General features: G+C 40.2%; 1 protein-coding gene across 4 annotated transcripts in view; it reads left to right on the top strand.

Annotated features, from left to right (window-relative positions):
* septin9b (septin 9b) overlaps positions 1-19,366 on the top strand; it is a 74,350-nt gene that overhangs the window by 28,786 nt on the left and 26,198 nt on the right. For 3 of the 4 annotated variants that reach the window (XM_083928222.1, XM_083928221.1, XM_083928220.1), the window contains exon 2: positions 2,129-2,809. In XM_083928222.1, the coding sequence (XP_083784348.1) occupies positions 2,129-2,809 (681 nt within the window). Of the gene's footprint in view, positions 1-2,128; positions 2,810-17,293; positions 17,343-19,366 lie in introns of those variants that run through there. The other variant, XM_083928223.1, reaches the window with a different exon arrangement.

Below are 19,366 nucleotides of genomic sequence, written 5' to 3' on the forward strand. Positions count from 1 at the left end.
GTGTGAGAAAATGTTGTTAAAGTAGGTATGTGTTGCTAACACTTAAATCTTTTTGTGCTTATTATTATTATTAAGGGACATGTCATGCTTTCCACACATAATGCAGGTATAATGTACAACTATTTGGAGCTTCATAGCCTTAGCAACAGTCTTCTATAGTGCAAGTTGATGAATGCCAAAGATAAAAGGTAACCATGCGTTAGGGGTGTACAGAGAGTGGTGCAGGGTTCAGGAGATTTGTAACACAGATCACCCTAAACTCCAAGACGTGAGTCATTTCCCGTGACAAACAAGAACGTCCTTGGTGTGTTTCGACTAACACAAAATAAGGAATAATTGTTTGGCTCTGACCTGGATTTTTGTCAGGGGGTAATTGTATTTAGTGTCTGCCATGTTGATATAAAGCAGCTTATAGTAGCAAATTAGATTAGCGTTGCTGGTTGATGTGTGTGGGGTGGCGGCTTAGATGTGATTGTGTTGAGCTCTGCATCCCCTGAAAGAGTTTCGGCTTTACACAGAATGCACTGGGGCTGGGGCACAGTCCCCTCCCTGTGGGTGTAGTCACTTAAAAATAAACACGTATACATTCCCGTAACACACACTTGCTCATTTTTTACAAGCACTTTGAACAAAACTACATATAGTTACATAAGGACACATGCACACGCAGACACACCGCAAGCCACAAGCAGATCAAATAATCAGCACTGCGTTTTGAAATGCAGGAAACAAGAGATGTTCTTAAGGGTGTGTGTGTGTGTGTGTGAGCGGACTGCTCTAACTAGTGTGTCATTATGATACCAGCTCCTGGCCATTGGCTTGGCATAGCAACTCCACGATGGGAGTCAAATTCAAGTTGACTTTAAGCCAGTGCACTCTTCCCAGGGGGTAATCCCATCACACACTGTCTTCCTCTTGGACAGTCCAGCTATTTTCTCACGTCACAACTGACCAAGGGGAAGGATGTGCTTCTATCTCTGTGCTCATGTTGCTCATAAACAGGGATACTTTGGACTTTGTTGCCTAACTGCTCGGCTGGGAACGATGGTTGGCTGATTTCATGCATTATAACATGTCGTGAAGCGCTTTGTGTGTAAAACCCTGGGATTTGTTGTGTAGTGCACCACACATGTAACCTCTGAGTCATGACAAAACAACATAGAAATTGACTTAAATATGTAATACAGTATAGTTAAAAACCTGCTGCTGGTGATGGGGGACTTAATGAAACTAGATCAGTATGACTTAATGGCTACTGCATGCTGTTTCCTTTGTGTTGCCACCAAAATTACTTCTACAGCTACCACACCCTCAAACCTCAGGCACTTTGTTACTTGGATACTCTTCATAATGTGTTTTAGAAAAAAACGATTGGCTTTGTTTACTGCTCAGTTAATTTGTACAACCTTTTGATGAATATTTTATGATATTGTTCCCACGTCATATAAACAGCAATCTTGACCCATAAAGAGTTTACAAAGGAAAGATGAGCTTAATTTAGTTAACAGAGTCAATGTGCTTTCAGTATATTGTGTTGTGTTTTATGCACTGCTGGAATTCAGTTTGAAATATTGTAACTTTCACTCCACTCCACTAAAGCTGTAGTTACTAATTACTTTTCAGGTTAAGAATTTACATAAAACAAACATTTTCAAACGTTAAAAATACAATATGTTGTTATGGATTAGTGGTTCCCAACCTTTTTGGCTTGGGACCCCTTACAAAAAATGTTATGTACTTGTAGGATTCTTGTACTTCATTCTTGAATGCACTTATTGTAAGTCGCTTTGGATAAAAGCATTAAATCAATTCAATGTAATGTAAAAAAAAACTGTGTCTATGTGGGGCCCTTGTCATGTTCCACAAGTCCAACTGTTACCAGTTCCAACTAAACTCTAATAAACAACCTAATAATGTAATTTATACTATCATGATAATCACAATGATGGTCAAAACTAAAAGTAGAACATCCTGACACTGGAGAAGCTGGAACCAGAGAATGTTTAAAAATGATTGATAGCAGTTGCCGATTAATTAGCTTTCTGTAAACTTATCAGTGAATTAACTAATAGTTTTAGCATTAAAATGACCCTATGACTGACGTGCTGTTTTTGTCCCTTACATGCAGCTCTGAAAAGGTCCTTTGAGGTGGAGGATGTCGACACTTCATCTCATTTGTCCCCCGGTTCCCGTCGGACAACCAACTCCCCTCACCGTAACGCCATGTCGCCCACCAGCATCTACTACCGTGACCTTGGCACTGCCGCTCAAGCTACCAACAACAACAACCTCAACTATACCCAACCCCGCTCCATCATGGGTGGAGGAGGCCCCAAGACCCCTGAGTCTGTGTCGCGCCGTTCCGAACTCTCCATCGACATCTCCTCTTCATCCAGCAAGCAGGTGGATAATGTCACCAGTCCTGCTTCCGCACGCTTTGCAGCCAACAGCGCCCTGAAGCGCCCTGAAGTCCTGGGCCACTCCAAGACCCCTGAGATGAGCCACAAGAGGGAGGTGACTTTTGCTAAGGCATCTAATGATTCCCCCGTGATACGCCGCAATGAGGGCAACAATAACAACAACGGCACCAGCCGAACCCCTGAGCAGAATCATGCTCGCAAGTTGGAGCCTCCCAGTCCTGGAGATGTCCGTAAACCTGATATCAGCATCACCAGAGCTCCCCCAGAAAACAACGGCCACCACCCACCAGTGCACCACCCACACCACCCCAACCCTCATCACAACACCATCGTCACCACCTTCCGCTGCTCCTCGCCGAATCATGGACGAAAGTCCCCCAACCCTGACCGTAAGTCTGTTTAATCATGATATGCCCCTCAATCCAACCCAAACCATACTAGAGTGAACAGCTCCAAATGCAATAAACATGGAGTAGTGAAATAAGGTTTCACTGTACTAGGGTACACTGAGGCCAAACCCACATGTATATGGGTATTTTTGTAAATTGGGTTTTTCCCTCCTTCAATCTCAAAAAAAATCCCCTTCACATAAACACTATTAAAAAAAAAAGGATCAAACATAAACACAAAAACAAATTGATGTGCTGTAAAGCAGGCAGCAATATAACCTTAATGCCATGTTGGCCAGTCACTCAAAGGAGAAGATGTTGGCCAATCAAAAGCCTGAAAAAAGCAAATAACGGAAGGTAACCTGCCAACATTGATAATAATGGTTTAGCTTGTGTTTGTAGAATGCTAGCTGACAAATTTGTTAGCGTGTTTTGAGCTTCTCTGTCTGTTCATACATCATTCCCTTTGGAACTCTCATGAGGTTGAAATCAGACACTAACTATTAAGCATAGCAATACTTTCACCAGCTGTATCATTGCTTTAGCACAGTTTGGTGTGGTACTGTCATCAGTGGAAATGGGATTAAAGTGAGTTCAGGCTATATTAAACTCAAATAAAAACCAAATTACATTAATTATGAGCAAAGGAAAGGAAATTAAACATTTGAATCTTGGCTGTAACTTATTTTACGTTCAAGCCAACTGGGGAAAAAATGTCACATTTTCCATAAAACATTTTATTGGACATTTTTCATCTGACTTCATATCTTCTTGGTCCTTCTTCATTCACACTTAATAATAGACTAAGACTAGACTAGGTGATAGAATAACTCCAGTATCAGATCTCTCACTAAGACAAAAGTCAGTAACAGGAGCAGCTTTTTGATTAGTCTGCATGATGTCTGCATGTCTGTTAGGAATATGAGCAATCATGTCCTTGGAGGCCTGTCTGTCAGTTGAAACAGCAGACATGCAGACTCTATGTGGTCTGTTGTTAATGCAGCATTGGAACTGACATGTTTGTTATGTGATGAAAGCCTAACCTTGGCAGCACCAGAACAGTAGTATTGTAGTTAGTTAGATAGTAGTGCTACAGTTGTAGTAAAACAAATATGGAACAGAGAAGGAAATATTTCCGCCCACAAGGTTACATTAGTTTCGTTGATGCAGTTTGATCATTTGTTTATCGATTTTTCACAGAATGTTGCCTTGAATTAATTAATTCACGGTGAATGTAGAAGTCAGAAAGTCTTGAAGCATGAAAGTAATCGGCGCCTGTTTTTAATAACAGCAAAACTATGTCAAAACATCAGTTTACAAACTCTCCCACAACTCATGCAGTATAATCCTTAAAATATACCTTAAGTCTCATCACTAAAACCTTACTCCGTAAAGTTCCATAACCAGCTTGCCAAGAAATTTCAGTGCTTGATGAAATATAATGAGTTTTTCATGTTATGTATGAATTAAATACTGCACTTTGTCTTTGGCAGATGTTTTGTAGTTTCTGAAAGTATATTCACTGTACTTGTATCTGTGCTTCTGTTTCATGTTGCACACATATGTGTCTACTTCAAATGACTACACATACGTTTGTAGTCTGTTTCTGTGCCGAAGGTTTTACATGGCTCTCTGCTAGATTATGGGGGTGGTCGCCACTTATTTGTCCACAGAGAGAGGCCTTAATAGGGGTATAAATGAAGGGTGACCTGCCTGGAGGGCCCAGGGGGCTCTGACAGGGGCCAGCCTGCTCTGCTCTTTTTACATTATCAGGAGAGCTGAAACAAACAAAACATCACATCAACATCACAAAAATTCTTCACACTGCAGTCAAAGATTTGAAATGACTGTAATTACAATTTATAAACTATAATGCACTTCAGTCCAAATAATATCCAAGGCATGAACACACACTGGGGGTGGGTGTCAACACAATAAGCAAAGAATATTTACTGATGTTTTATTATTTTTCCATATGACTGTCAACTGTGTCTGTGGGAGTCTATTAGATAAGCTGCTTTCCTGCCCATTCAGTTTTTCCAGGAGGAAATGACATCACTGGTGCACACACACACACACACACACACACACACACACACACACACATAAGCCCACAGAGCATCCTGTGCTTCCTTCCGTGTTCTGTCAGCATGATTGTTTCCCCCGCTGCATGACCTCACTGCAGTGCACTTCCTCTCTCAAGGGTCATGTGATCTAAGTTAGTCACTTCCTAGCAAATTTCACTCTGTACTTTGATCAAAGCATAACAAAGGGTGAGATACCGGAGAACAAATATGTTTTGTGTTTTGACGACCTGACTAGAGCTGAAACAATTAGTCGTTCAATTGATTATGGAACTTATACCAAAATTTATTTATTTTTATTTCTGCTTCTGGGAATTTTCAGGGCCTGAAAATAATTGGCATAGTAATTGATAATGAAATAATAATTAGTCGCACTCCTACTACTCCTACTATTACTCCATTTAATCTAAAGGGTATTTCGATGGCTCCATCACTGTAAACCTATGTTCTATAGACAAGTAGCTCAAAGCATTTGAATTTTAGTCAAGATGCCAAGGTTTCCAATATATTGAATTATGAATACAATCCAATAGCGCAGAGAAATGTTATATATTTCTACAAAAATTTTAACTGGCAAATAGCTTCAAGTGCTGGAAGAAGCAGATGCAGAATCTGAGTGTTATGACTTCAAACTGATGCGATAAATGATGTCAGATGTTAAGAAGGAAAACAACGAAGATACACGTGACCATCAGGTTCACTTCAGGCTACAGACTCAAGATTCATTTAGATTGTTATCTGCAATACTCCGCTTTGTTCAGCCAGACGGGGAACCTTATCTTGACAGACAGGTCTGCAGTTCATCAATCCATCAAACTCCGCAGTCAGAAAGAACCCTATCTAACATCTAAGTGTAGACGTCCTGTGGTTAGAACACATCTCTTATCATTTTTCAGTTGTTTAACCTGGAGACTCTGTTTTAAAGTGCTTGATGTAATTATTTTTGTGCGATAATCAAAATTAAAATCTTTTGATATATTTTTTTCCGTTAGTAATGGTTACATTCTGCTGTCTGAATGTGTATCTCACACAGTTGTGTCATTGTTTCACGTGTCAGCCTGCTAGTTTTCATAATACAAATTCTCAGTTGTAACAGTAACCAACCTTGATCTGTGTCTCAAACTATGCCATGTTTCGTCCTTGAATTTGAAGGAATTGGGCCTGGAATGTCCTTGAAAAGTACTTGAATTTGTTGTTTAAGAAGGTGTGGGAACCTAAAACCATTGACAAAATAATTGCTTGTGTGCTTTTTGACATTGTTGAGACAAACACTTGCTTTGATTTTAACACCAAAGATCGACTGTCATACTGTTACTAGACTCTGGCGAGATCATAGAGAGCTTGACCATAAATGGTGTAGTCACTGGGATGATGGGACTGGAAGGTTATCATTGGGGTCACAACCAAACCCATAAACCCATTTAGCAACAGCTACAGCACTAAAGACAGTGGAAAAGAAGTCAAGTATAGATAGTGCTACTTTCTACTACAGGGAAGAAATGTGTATTTACTGTTCACTTCATGTAGTGCCATTGTGTTTTGTCTTCCTGTTGTCATGTAAAGAACAAAAGACATATCCAGATCCCAACCTAGCTAGATTATGCATGCTGAACTGGAATTTGTCTTTATATTACCTAAATAAACACATTATCTCCTAAATTGGTTTCACTAATTAAGGTGTGGCCTAGCCATTACGGAAGAAATAGCAAGTAAAGCCATTTGTCTTTTATTTGGAGTGACCTTCTGAATGTGGGGAAGAGGGGAGAGTCGTGGGTGGTGGGCGATTTGTCTCTGCCTGTCCATAGGTCAGGAAAGGGCACACACACAGACACACACACACACACACACACACACACACACACACACACACACACACACACACACACACACACACACACACACACACACACAGAACACTTTCTTCATCTCAAATTTTTTTGTCTTACTTTTATTGTCTCTCATCGACACTCTACACAAGCACGCACACACACACAGGCACCCTCAGGCAAAGGCATATATCCGAGGTCAATCCGTGTCTCAGTGTAATTACTCTGGACTGATCCCAGACCATTACTCAGTGTGACCTGTCGACTAATTACCCAGAAAAAAAGAGAGGGAGGCAAAGAAAGGGGAAGAGAGATTTTTTTAGCCTACGTGCTTGGGAGGGGGAACTGTTGCTAAACAAGAATAACTAATTGTTGCATAGTGGCTGCATAACTCTGTTAAGATATTCTAAGATATGGTCTCCTGAAGTTTAAAACAATCCCAAGGGCTGTTACAAAATCTCCCTTATAGAAAACAATTCAATCAGGTATAATCAATCACAAACTTTAAAGGGCTCTCTATCATTACAGGGCTTTGTCAAATACTGGATTCTGATGGGTTCACACAAATGTTCGGTTAGCATTTCATCTAGGGACTGTCAAAATGATAGTGAATTGTTTGGTCAATTCCAACATTCTGCTGCTGCTATGAATAACAGAGTGTCTCTATGGAAACAGCTCTGATTATAGACTTGGGTAGACCTTTTTAAATCCATAACATCATTTTTAAATCAAACTTTTGGGTCAAATTATTGATTTCTTTAGTAAGTAGCTGTGCAATAAGTGGGATAATGTAGAGCCAGCGGGTCATTATTGTTCAAGACCCTGCATCATCCTGTAGGGGTTCAATTTGCAATAATGACTCGACATTATACTTACCAACTTTCAGGGGAATCATATTCTGGTGATTCAGTATTATGATGTTATGGCGCTCAGTGAATGGAAGTGAAAAAATAAGTTACAAAAGAAGGTTACAGAATAGCCTACATGTGGTTAAAGATATAGTTCATATACACACACACATATATATATATATATATATATATATATATATATATATATATATATATATATATATATATATATATATATATATATATATATATATATATATATATTTATTTATTTATTTATACAGTAATACTTGCAGTTTTTCTGTTTCAGAATCAGAACCAGCACTTCTTTGTTCAATTGTACAAGTATCAGTGGGTGGGACAGGTAAAAAGGTGACATTCACAATTCTGAGAAGGAAAAGTTAATAATATGAAATGTTGTAATGACTCATCGGCTAATTTATGTCAGTTCTTGCTGTAAATAGCTGAGTATCTTTTGCCTTGAATGAATAGCTAGATGCAAATGTTTTGTTTTTTTGTTGCCTTGTGAATGATCACATTATGATGTTTTCACAAGGAGGCAGATTGTTCCTGACTGTGTCTTCGACTAAGCTGCCAGATAGTGTTTAGTTTTTCTCACTTGAAGTCTGTGAGCCTTTTGACTGTCATGTCTGTCTTTTCAGTTCCAAAATGGCCCACGGGGATAACAGTGACAAGTGTCACTTCTCATCATTTTGGATGTTTTTTTCCACTGTTGGTGTGTTTCCTAAACAAGCCACCAGGAGGCAGTGTGTGACAGGTGAAATACGTTTAGATGCTGCACTTGGCTTGCAGGTTAAATAAAGCAGTATTTCCTTTTTTTTAAATCCATTTTCATTTACAAAGGAAACTTTAAATTAGTTTAGTACTTAGTCCTTTTTTTCAGAGGATTGAGCGCTAATACAGCTCCCTCAAACAGCTTCGGGGTCAGAAGTCCAGACCACACTGGTGTAATGTTGCAGAAACACATCCAACACAGAGATGTCACCCTTTTTCTGTTCATCTTTTTAACACTCAAATATATCACAAGTATCGACACTCAAAACACAAAATAGTGCTGCCACCCTTTGAAGTGTGGACACTAAAAAACTTGACATGAAAGGTTTTAATTGTTTTTTACATTGGAGTAGGATGAGGAGGTTGGAGCTGAGAGAAATCGGAAAGGATCCGCCCTTCAGCCCCAGATAAATAGAGTCAAACACACACACACAAACACACACACGCACGCACACGCACACACACACACACACACACACACACACACACACACACACACACACACACACACACACACACACACACACACACACACACACGCACACACTGGGTTCCCCTCTACCCCACATGAGGCTTTCGGAAGTTGAAGTTTACATTGAGCATCTGGGGGAAGTCAAGGGTTAAAGAAGTTTCCCACCACTGCAGAAAGACCTTTGTCCCTTAAGTCTTCTTGCCAAATCCCACAACTGGAGTCAACGCCCCCTTTTCAATCACTTTCTCCTGCAGGCTGTGAAGCCAACACATTCATGCATTTCACCTTTACATGAAATGAATGAATGTATGTAAAAGCACACACTCCCTCTCATCCCACATGATTCGAGGACATGATTTAAAAACCTAACTTTAGATATACACACACTCACACAAACCGACCTTTTCCATAACTATATAAAAGACAAATAGGAGGATATGGGCCAGCAGAGCTGAATGAAGCAAACTGAGATAACATTTAGTCTCGGTTGACATTATCTTTGTTCTCTGGGTGAATCCTCCCTCTTGTTTATCCAGATATGAGACCTCGCCGTGGTTACTTTGTCCAAGAAACTGCTGGGAAAATCCTGTCCTTTATCTTGGCCATGGAAATGAAGAAATAAAGCCAGTGTAATATTGGGCCTTGAAATGGGGGGTGGGGAAGGGGGGGGCATGCCAGCATGAGACATAGAGTGTTTCTTTTTCAGTATCATCACTCAAACATAGCTGACCAGGACAAATTAAGGATTAGATACTTTGTTGAATGCTTAATTTAACTGACCTGCAGTGCAAATGTCTCACACAGTGAAACATGTGAATTTGGTTGGTCTATCTTTCTCGATGAGATCATCTGCAATCTGTTTATATTTACACAGAGTGTAAATGAAGAAGGTTCATATGAGGTGACTTTTTCTCCACATTCCTACCTAATGATGTTTGGCCAACTTGTTGGCTGATAGAGGACATACTGGAGAGACAATAATTGCATTTTGCATGTGTGTATGTGGACAGACAGATGGCCATTTGTGCCACAGTCCTGCCATCTGCTGAAATGAGTAGATGAGAGTATGAGGGGGCAGAGGGATTCTCGTGTGTGTGTCTGTCTGAAGTGAGCATGTGTGGAAAATGAAAAATAAGAGGTTGCAATCTTGTCCCTTATGTTACACCAACTACAACTCATTAAGCAGTTGAGTGTGTGTCCTATGCTGCAATGACGCAGCCGCTTTTGGCCGTTACCATCATGTTAAAGCTGGTTGTTGGCTGGTTTCAAAGACAGATTATGTAGCAATAAACACAACAATTTGTTTTAAACTTTGCCAGCTTAAAAGACTTTGCCGATAATTTAGCATTGCAACTACATTACCCACAATGCAACACGACCGCAGAAAGACTGTCTATCTTCTATCTGTGGACATGTTGCTACGATGTTTGTATGCTCAAAATACCACATAATGAGTTGTTATCAAATTGTATTGCAAATAAACCCCACTGTGAAATAAATAGTTTTACGACCTGGAACACAGTAAACTGTGGTGTGATGTCATTCCCAGCTCCGTCCTCCCAGGTAAATGGAAGGCAACATACTCGTAGCAGTTAATCTAGCCTCAAACAGAGATGAGGAGCCGCCACAGAGGTCTGGTATAGCCACCTCTTTCTAACCCCACACACCCAAAGATATTTTTCATTTTCAACTTGTAGTCTTCAGACCCAACCAATACTGACTCAGGTGACATCACTTGACAAAATGTATGGGATTTCATGCAGCTCCCTTTTGGAAACACGAAATGCTTTTTTCAACTTTTTCTCCCAGATGCAGTAATATTACAACACCTGTAAACAGACTTTGATGTGTAAAATAAGAGTTCCCCTTTAAGTATAAATCCTGCACAGAGGCTAAATCAGTTCTGTTATGTTGATTTTATCTCGCAAATCTGCAAAGCTGTGTGTAGTTGGTACCAAACCACTCAAAGCAAACATTTCACTTAGATTTGTGATTTTGAGAATTATATTAAAATTCACTGTTAGACTATATACTTTCCATAAAAAATTATCAATAAATCCAGATCAAACACTACAGATGCACGAATCTGTCTTAAATTGACAAATTAAATGAAATTCAAAACATACTAAATTAGCGTAAAAACATCACTGTCCACTGGGCTGTAATGAAGTGATGGTGAATAGTTTCAGTGCCAGTCACTGTGTTTCCAGTCTGGGACTATGCAGGCAACTTTTATTGAATCATTAAGGATACTCAAGTCTTAACTTTGGAAAAATTGGCACAGACTTTAAAAGCACTCAAAAACAGAGACTGGATCGAATGTCATCACTGAGGTTTTCAGTGATTATTAAAGGATATAGAGAATATTACTGCAGCTTTGTGGTAAATTTGCTTCTTCTAAGGACACCATCGTCTGTTGAGAAAAGCCTTGGCAGTGAAGCCCGAGGAGCTTTGGATGAACTTTCACCTCCAGCTTTGATGGCGTGAAAAGCTTTGTGATGCTGCACAGCAGACTGTGAATGTCAACATCACACAGTAGAAGAGGAGATGGAAGAAGCTTACTTAGAACTGAAGATTTTGGGGAAAGGGCAGGTTGCCTCGGATGAGTTACTCTGTGTTATGCACTGGCAAACTAAAATTCATTATTCAGTGAACGTACCTCCAGTCCTGGCAAACACTTTTTTGAATGACTGGGCCTCCAAATTCATAAAGATAATCTCTATAAGTCTGCTTTCTGCCTCTGCACTTGGAAGTTTTCCATTATAGATAATTTGCATCATAACTGCGCTAGATGTTTCTGGAAGACATGCAGTGGAAGCATGAAGAGTCACAGAGTCCCTTCAATTTACTCTTCATTTTTTGGAGTTGAGTCATCCCTGTCCCTCACCCCCGCAGCTGCAGCGAGGGGCCAGGGATTCCCCAGAAGGCCGATCCCTTGGAGTCGCTGTGTTTATTGTTCATTAGGGAAGGCTTTGACTCCAGAACATTAACAGAAATAGAGAGTACATGTTGGTGTGTGTGTGTGTGCATCGGGAATCGAGTTTGTGAGATTAGCTCTTGTTCAGAACTTAACAGAAGCAGCCACCAGCTGGGAAATATTCAGCAGAGGCTTATATTGTCTTATCAGAGTTTTTTCTCGTTGAATACTGGAAACAAGAGAGGGGAGATACAGTAAAGGGCTGACAGGAGAGATGACTTCTACTTGCAGTGATATAACCAACAACCACGAGATGGAAACCCTTTGTGAGTATCCGTTTGGTTGTCTTTATGTCTGTGGGAGAGCTCGACTAGAAGCAAGAGGGACAACTGGTTTCCATTAAGGCCAATCAAGTCAAGTCATGATACATCCTCCTCAGATGGGATATGTAGAGATGCTGGTCCCCCCCCCCCCCCCCCCCTTTCTTTTTATTTTGTTGTAAACTACATTGTTTGGTTGAAACAAATCTGCTTACTTGGTGCTATTTTACACTTCCTGTTAAAGTCCTTGTTTCATTCTCTTGAGTTGAATAAACAAGCCTGACTGTCTCTGTGGTTTAATGTTAAAGGAACAATGCTTTTATGGTAGTAGAAGTCCTTGATGCTAGTTCTCAGTATTAAGCAGTCCAGCTGGGAAAGCTTTGGTGGCTTAAGAGAGACAAAAAGACACCGTAGGCAAACTCTTCCACATAAACAAATGCTCAGATCCCCAAATCTGTCCAGTTTGTCATCTTTTCTATTTTATTATGGTAAAAAGCTGATGAAAAAAGAAAACATGGGCCTAAGTTATTGTAACCTTGAGATATGATGTGTGAACTGTAGTTTAAGAAGGAATAAACCCGGAAGAGGGGAGAATTCCTACTAGTATAATGAATTAGCTCTAGATGAATTCATCTGTACTGCTGATGTATTTGCAGTGATTGCAGTTGGGGGTGGGGTCTTGGAGGCCACTTTAGGGTGTTGAGATAAACCATCCTTACTCATCACACATGCTGCCTCCATTTGCAACACAGGGGAGCAGAGCAACCACAGCAAAAAAACACAACAGGAAGTCTCCAACTGATCCAGCTATCTTCCCTGTAGACATCCAGGCCAGATGTTCTTCTTCTTTCCCTTGTCCCCCTTCCTCCTGACTCTTCCAACCCATCCCCCAACCCCTCCTTCATCTCTATTTTTCTTTGCCTCCTCTTTCTCTTACTCCCTTCCCTCTTTTTTCACTCTGCCCTTCCTTCATTTCCCCCCTCCTCTCTCGGAGAGGACGTGTCGCTGAGTCACTCGGTCAGCTGAGTCATGGAGGTGACTATTTTAATCAGCAACATATGTGCACTGCCCTGATTTGGTGGCCTTCAGCAATCAGCCCTGACCTCCGGGCCAATCACAGAGCTCTCCAATGGGGCTCACGGCATGCCTGTCATTACTGCATATTAGTCTTCAGTTACCTCTCCAACCCACATGATTTGATGCTACCAAATGTTTGAGTGTTTTGAAGCCACAGTGTTTCGGATGAAAAATGATGAAATATAAGTAGAATCCCTTAATTTGAGCTTTGCAGAGCAGCAGTTAAGTTAACGACTTCACTGCACGAAAACATGACTTGTAATTGACTTTGTTAAAATGGGATATTTCACTCATACATCTGTGTTTTTATGCTGTTTTATGAAGAAAAAGTGGCCATTCTTTTATGAATATAATGTAAACAGGGAATATGGTACACTTTAAGGGGACATATTTAGGCTCATTTTAAGGTTCATACTTTTTTGGTTTCATGCTTTAATGTTCAAAAAACATATTATTTTTCTCATACTGTCTGTCTGAATTTACCTGTATTCACCCTCTGTCTGAATCACTCCGTTTAAGCCCATCTCTTTAAGACCCTCTCCCAAAAAAAAGTCCAGTCTGCTCTGATTTGGAGGCATTTCACAGCATTTATAAAGCAACCCTAAACTGCTTTATGATATAGAAAAAAGACATAGGAATCTCACTTTTAACCAATATTGGACATTTATTACTTATTCTGAAATTAGTTCACATGAAAATCGCATGCATACACACAAATACACATATTGCACCGCACACAGTCAAGCTCGAATTTTCTAATTGAATTTATTTGCCATAAATCTTTTGCTCAGAGCTTCTTTTTAGGCTCCAGGAAGACTAATAAAGTAACACTCCTGCCATACAGTTGACCTCTCCTTTGATCTTTGGTTCCCACGAGAGGAAATGGTAGCTTCAGTCACTGGTGGGTCATGGCTTTCACTGACAACACTGTTTATTGTTTAGTGAGAGCTACAGTATATGGAAAAATGTTTGCTTTGCTGAAAAGAGATGTACAGCGGAAATGTGTTCAAACTTTTAACCAGAAGCCCCAGGACAGTAAAAAAAACATTTACTCTTTGTCCTGTTTCCACACTGGAGATGACATATTTAGGATTCTGATCTCAAGAAAATAAGAATTGGCTTTATTGCATTTCTGCAGTAAATCTACCCTGCTAGGTGATAAAATATTGGCATGTTGGAGCAGTATTAGAATCAGAACCAAGGCCCGTCAAAATGCTGAAATTATGAAGCTAAAAGGTTATTGATTTGCTGTTAATACACAGTCTACAAGAGAAATTATTTTTTCACAGAGAAGGTTACGTTACTTTGCTACAGTAGATTCAGACAGGGGGTCAGTTTGTCAATCTGGAAGTGGGAAGTTAATCTGGGCCCCACTGAGTCGACCAGCAGCTCAGTTTGTTTGCAAGTGTCTTTTTGTCTGTCTTTCTGTTTAAAAGTCTTATTATCGTTCACAGCTGATGCACTTGTTCAAGCATTTGACTACAAAGTAACACAATGAGTGCATGGGGGTTAGTTTGCTAGGATCAATTTTGTTTGAAATATGTCTTATTCGTTGATACATAGTGATCATTGACTTCTTTATTGTCTCTGTTTAATTGTGTCTACATTCTATTTATTGTTTACTGTGCTGGGCAACAAATTGCCCCTTTGTGAGACCTATAATGGAAAGTGATAACAATATAGAATATGTTCCAACAGATACAAACACATAGACAGATGCAATCAAGCTTCTGTACATTTACCTTCACAGCCAACCACCGCCAAGTTCAGTTCCAGTGGTGACAGGAAGGAAGCATTTTCTGCTGAATGTTCTGAAAATCTCTGTCAGGCCTTCTTCAGTGTGTATGCTGATGGAAAACAAAGTTGAGCCACATCAACATAGGAACAAATTCATCTCTTAATTAATCTCTCCTTTCAGTCGGTCAAGATCGAATCCATTTTATAAGCAGAATCTTTCTTTAATCATAAAACTATTCTTAGACACCATCTTTTAACATGTCGACTACTTTAATGTTTTGCAGTCAGCGAGTTGGTGCTGATGAATGCAAATCACTCTGTTGTGGGTGATCTGGGACACAGGAAGTGTGATACATATTTCCACACATTTGGCCTTTGGAACCACTTTAATCTGTTTTGCAGCCAATATTGACTTCAGTGCAGCTTGATTCGCTCAACAGTGGCACAGAGAATGTAAAACAATCAATAACAATCAGCTGTGTTTGGCCTGTAGTCAGGCACTCTTGTCTCTAAAAGGGAAAGTTTGGCACCTTGGGATATGTTCTAATATTATTTGGTGAAATTCGATAAGAAGACTTATACAAGTCTCATGTTTGTCCCTTAAATATAAAGATAAAACGTGGAAACAGCCATCTTAGCTTAGAATAAAGACTGTAAACAGCTTGCTGGGTCTCCCCCATAGACTGTATCAAATACGGATGTAGTCTCTACGTTGCCCATAGGTTTCTAAAGAGCCATGTTGAAGCTCAATATGGGTCAAGGTGGCTCTGGCTGTTGCCATTTTGGCATTGCTAGCCACCTGTGATGGCACCCGCTTGTCACTCAAAGAGGCCATGCCATTAATTATGCATAACTTTAAGCCTTAATATAATTTAATGGAGCGAGTAACATAAGATAAATGCTGTAAACAAGTTTATTTCTAATGTAAAGTTGGGAATTTTAACACACTCAAGTGGCCTTTTGAGGAATGGCAATTTTCTGGCGCTTCATATTTCAGGCAATCAGCAGAGACTGTTTACACTGCACCCAGTCTCGAACTCATTGGCTGTCGGTCTGATGACAAATCATCCTCTGAGGCTTTACGGTGTAACGGATATTTCGGGCCCAATTTGAGATGTGAGAATGGAGTTGATTTGCATATGAATGCAGAGAAATCATATCAAAAATTAAATGAAAACCTAAATTGTCATCAGACGATAGCCAATGACCTCCGAAATGACATTGTTACCATTGTGTTCTGCCTCTTTTGCTCTTCACATTGACTGTTTACCTGCATGCAACCAGAATATGCTCAAACATGCACAATACTACTCAGGCTACAAATGGAAACTCAACCTCTTCAGCTACCCAAATCTAGTCCTGTTGCCTTCAGAATCTACATATCTATGCAGAATCTGTCTTTAGAGTTTACCCTGCCAAGAAATAGTCCAGCACATAACGCCCCATAAAAAGTTTGAATTTAGTATATTAGATGTGCTAGTAGGGGGGATTTTTAAACTTTGGAGAGAGCTAGGCTAACTGTTTCCCCCTGCTTCCAGTCTTTATACTAAGTTGTTTGCCTGCTGGCTCACAGTTAGCACACAGGTATGATGGAAGTATCCATCTTATGATCTAACTCTCAGCAACTAAAGGAATAGGTGTATTACCAAAAATGCCAAGCTATTCTATTGAATATGTTTTCTTTTCTTATATAAACTGAAAGATATTCGGTTTTAGTCATGGCTTTAGTCAAGAGTCTGCCAAAGTTTTGAGAAATGGAGACTTGTGTGTTTGGCAGAGGGGGGGGGGGGGGGGGGAGAGCGAGAGAGAGAGAGAGAGAGAACCCTGGAGAATTGAAGAAGGGAGATGACCAAATGCTTTCAGTGCATACACACACACACACACACACACACACACACACACACACACACACACACACACACACACACACACACACACACACAATCCAATACTCCTTCTGTGAAACAAAGCAGTGGGAGGGAGCAGATGGACACAAAGGGTATGGAAGTAAGGATATTGCCTCTTCTTGTCTTGTGCAACACACACACACACACACTATATATATATATATATATATATATATATATATATATATATATATATATATATATATATATATATATATATATATATCCTATATTTTAAAACACTCTCCCATTGTCTTTAATTTTGATTAAACTGCACATACTCACAGACAATACATATATTTGATCTCTAGCGAGTTTACTTCGCACATGGTTCAAAATGCCTGTTGTCTCTACAATGTTCTCCATTCACTTTCTCTGAATGAGGGGTGTGGCTCCCTAGCCACTTGGGATGGCAGTCACATGACCAGTTTGTGGGTGTGGCCAGAGGGAGCAGCAGCAACCCAGCCTCACCAGCTGGAGCTGTGATTGAGAGAGCAAGAGAGTGTAGGAGAGGAAGAGAGAGAAGAGAAGGAGAGGAAAGGGTTGGGTGAGTTGTGGATTTTTATTTTTGCCGTGTGCTTTTCTGTTTTACAAGGAGAGTTGTGAGTGACTTTGGAGAAAGGGGGAAGGAGAGAGAAACAGAAGGGGGGTGGGGAAGATGGTTGGTGCTCTGGGGCTGTTGGTGTCAAAGTTAGTTAACCAGGTGTCCCGTGTGTGTAGAACATGAAGTTTTGAGGTAGTGAGGTGGACTGTATTCTTGGCAGCAGATTTGTAGAAAATACCTTATTTAGCATGCAGGCCTTGTACTTTCTCATTTCTTTCATTTTTTTCTTCCCTTTCCCATTGTTCAGCCACTGGGGAGAGTTTTTCTTTGGGGGGGGGGGGGACTACCACTCTTCCCCCTCCTCCTCACTCACTCACTCACTCCCTCTCTTTCCCTCCCATTGTGTCTTCAGCTCTGCAGCATGCATGGATAATCAATCTGCCATAATGGGACAGAGTGTTGACCAATCAGGATAGCCCACCATTACTCTTGAAAGTCTCTGGGGCTTCCTCGAGTCATGTTTTCTACTTCAGTGTCGCATCACACAAAGTTTTCAGCCTGACTTTGATCCAGTGCAGTGGATTAGCCAGGCACTGATAGAGCCAAGCTGTTTTGACATGATTTAATTTTGACAATCCCTTATGTCTTCTCTCCAGAGGCTTTGTTGTCAAGTTCAAGGAGAGTTGAAGAGTCTAACAGGTCACATTTTTCAGTTTGGGTTTTGCTCTTCCATAGGGAATAGCAATACATCCCCAGTTCCTTTACCTCTTGTCAGTTGCTGCTGGTGGGAAGAAAATTAGCTTGCAGTTATAGTCACTTAGCTGTAATTTTGTGCCCTGGAGGCTGGAAAAACTTCTGAAACATAAGTTATCTTGCCTTTTTTTCAGTGAGTCACATGGTCTACTTTTACCCAGTTTGCAGTACGGTGGCTCAATAGTTCCTTTGTTGGATGCTGCAGCCAGACAACTCAGTGAAGTCTTAGCTAAAGTGACTTTAATATAGATGTTACACTGTAGATGACCTTGCTTTGCATCTACCAGCCACACTGTATCTTCATATTTGAAGGATACGACCTTGCACATTGAGACTTCTGCATGAATAAAACACATTTCTCTACGGTTGCTGTAACAGCGTCCAATAGAGCATTATTTAGTTAAGAAATGAATTAAAATCTTCCCACAGTGGTCCACCTGCAGGGTCCGTGTTGCTGCTACTGTACCAGAAAATTTCTAATGATGCCTCATATCTGATTCACACGGAGTATTATAACAATATGCTTCACAATAGCTGCCAGTTGAAGCCACTCAGCTACTGTTTTTTGCATGTCGTTAATCAGATTAGCTCGCTGATAAAACATAATTCAATCAACAGCCACTTCATTAGGATTGTTTGGCACCAGTGGCATGGAACATATTAATTCACACAGTTTATTCCTGCTGTCATTAAACACCATCAGTCCAGTCCCGTCAGAGATATCATTTTCAGGAAATCTTAAATGCCAAAAAAAGAGATTTGTGCTGCTGGTGTAAAGATTTTAAACCTGAATCTTAAAAGGGAAAATCACCCTTGTATAGAATTACCCTGTTGTTCCCATCAGTACGCTTTGGTTTTGTCTCGTGTTTTTCACCAAAGAATTTGCCCTGAAGGCAGCAGAGTTGAAAGAAAGAGAATCGTGAACATGTTTGACAGTAAACAACCAGACTGTTTGTCTGAAAACATTAATTCCCACATTACAGTATGCCTTCATCCTCCTCTAGTTAATTGTGTCCATGTGTATATAATCTCATGTGGTCTTATCTTCTTTTCCTGTTCCATCAGTGAGCGAAAAATGTAGTTCATAAGTAATGTTATGTTCCTTCATCAGCAAATCCAAGTAGAAAATTCTTTTGTAAAATACAATAGTTGACACATTGCTTCAACGCTTCTGGAACTGTGTATCTGCCCACATTGGGAGGATGTTTTCAGCTTTGAATGTATGTCACAGAAAGGAGGAAGTCAGACATGTCATGTCCTGTTAGAGGTGACAG

The sequence above is a fragment of the Echiichthys vipera genome (assembly GCF_963691815.1).
Source record: "Echiichthys vipera genome assembly, chromosome: 2".
In the NCBI taxonomy this organism is placed as follows: Eukaryota; Metazoa; Chordata; class Actinopteri; order Perciformes; family Trachinidae; genus Echiichthys; species Echiichthys vipera.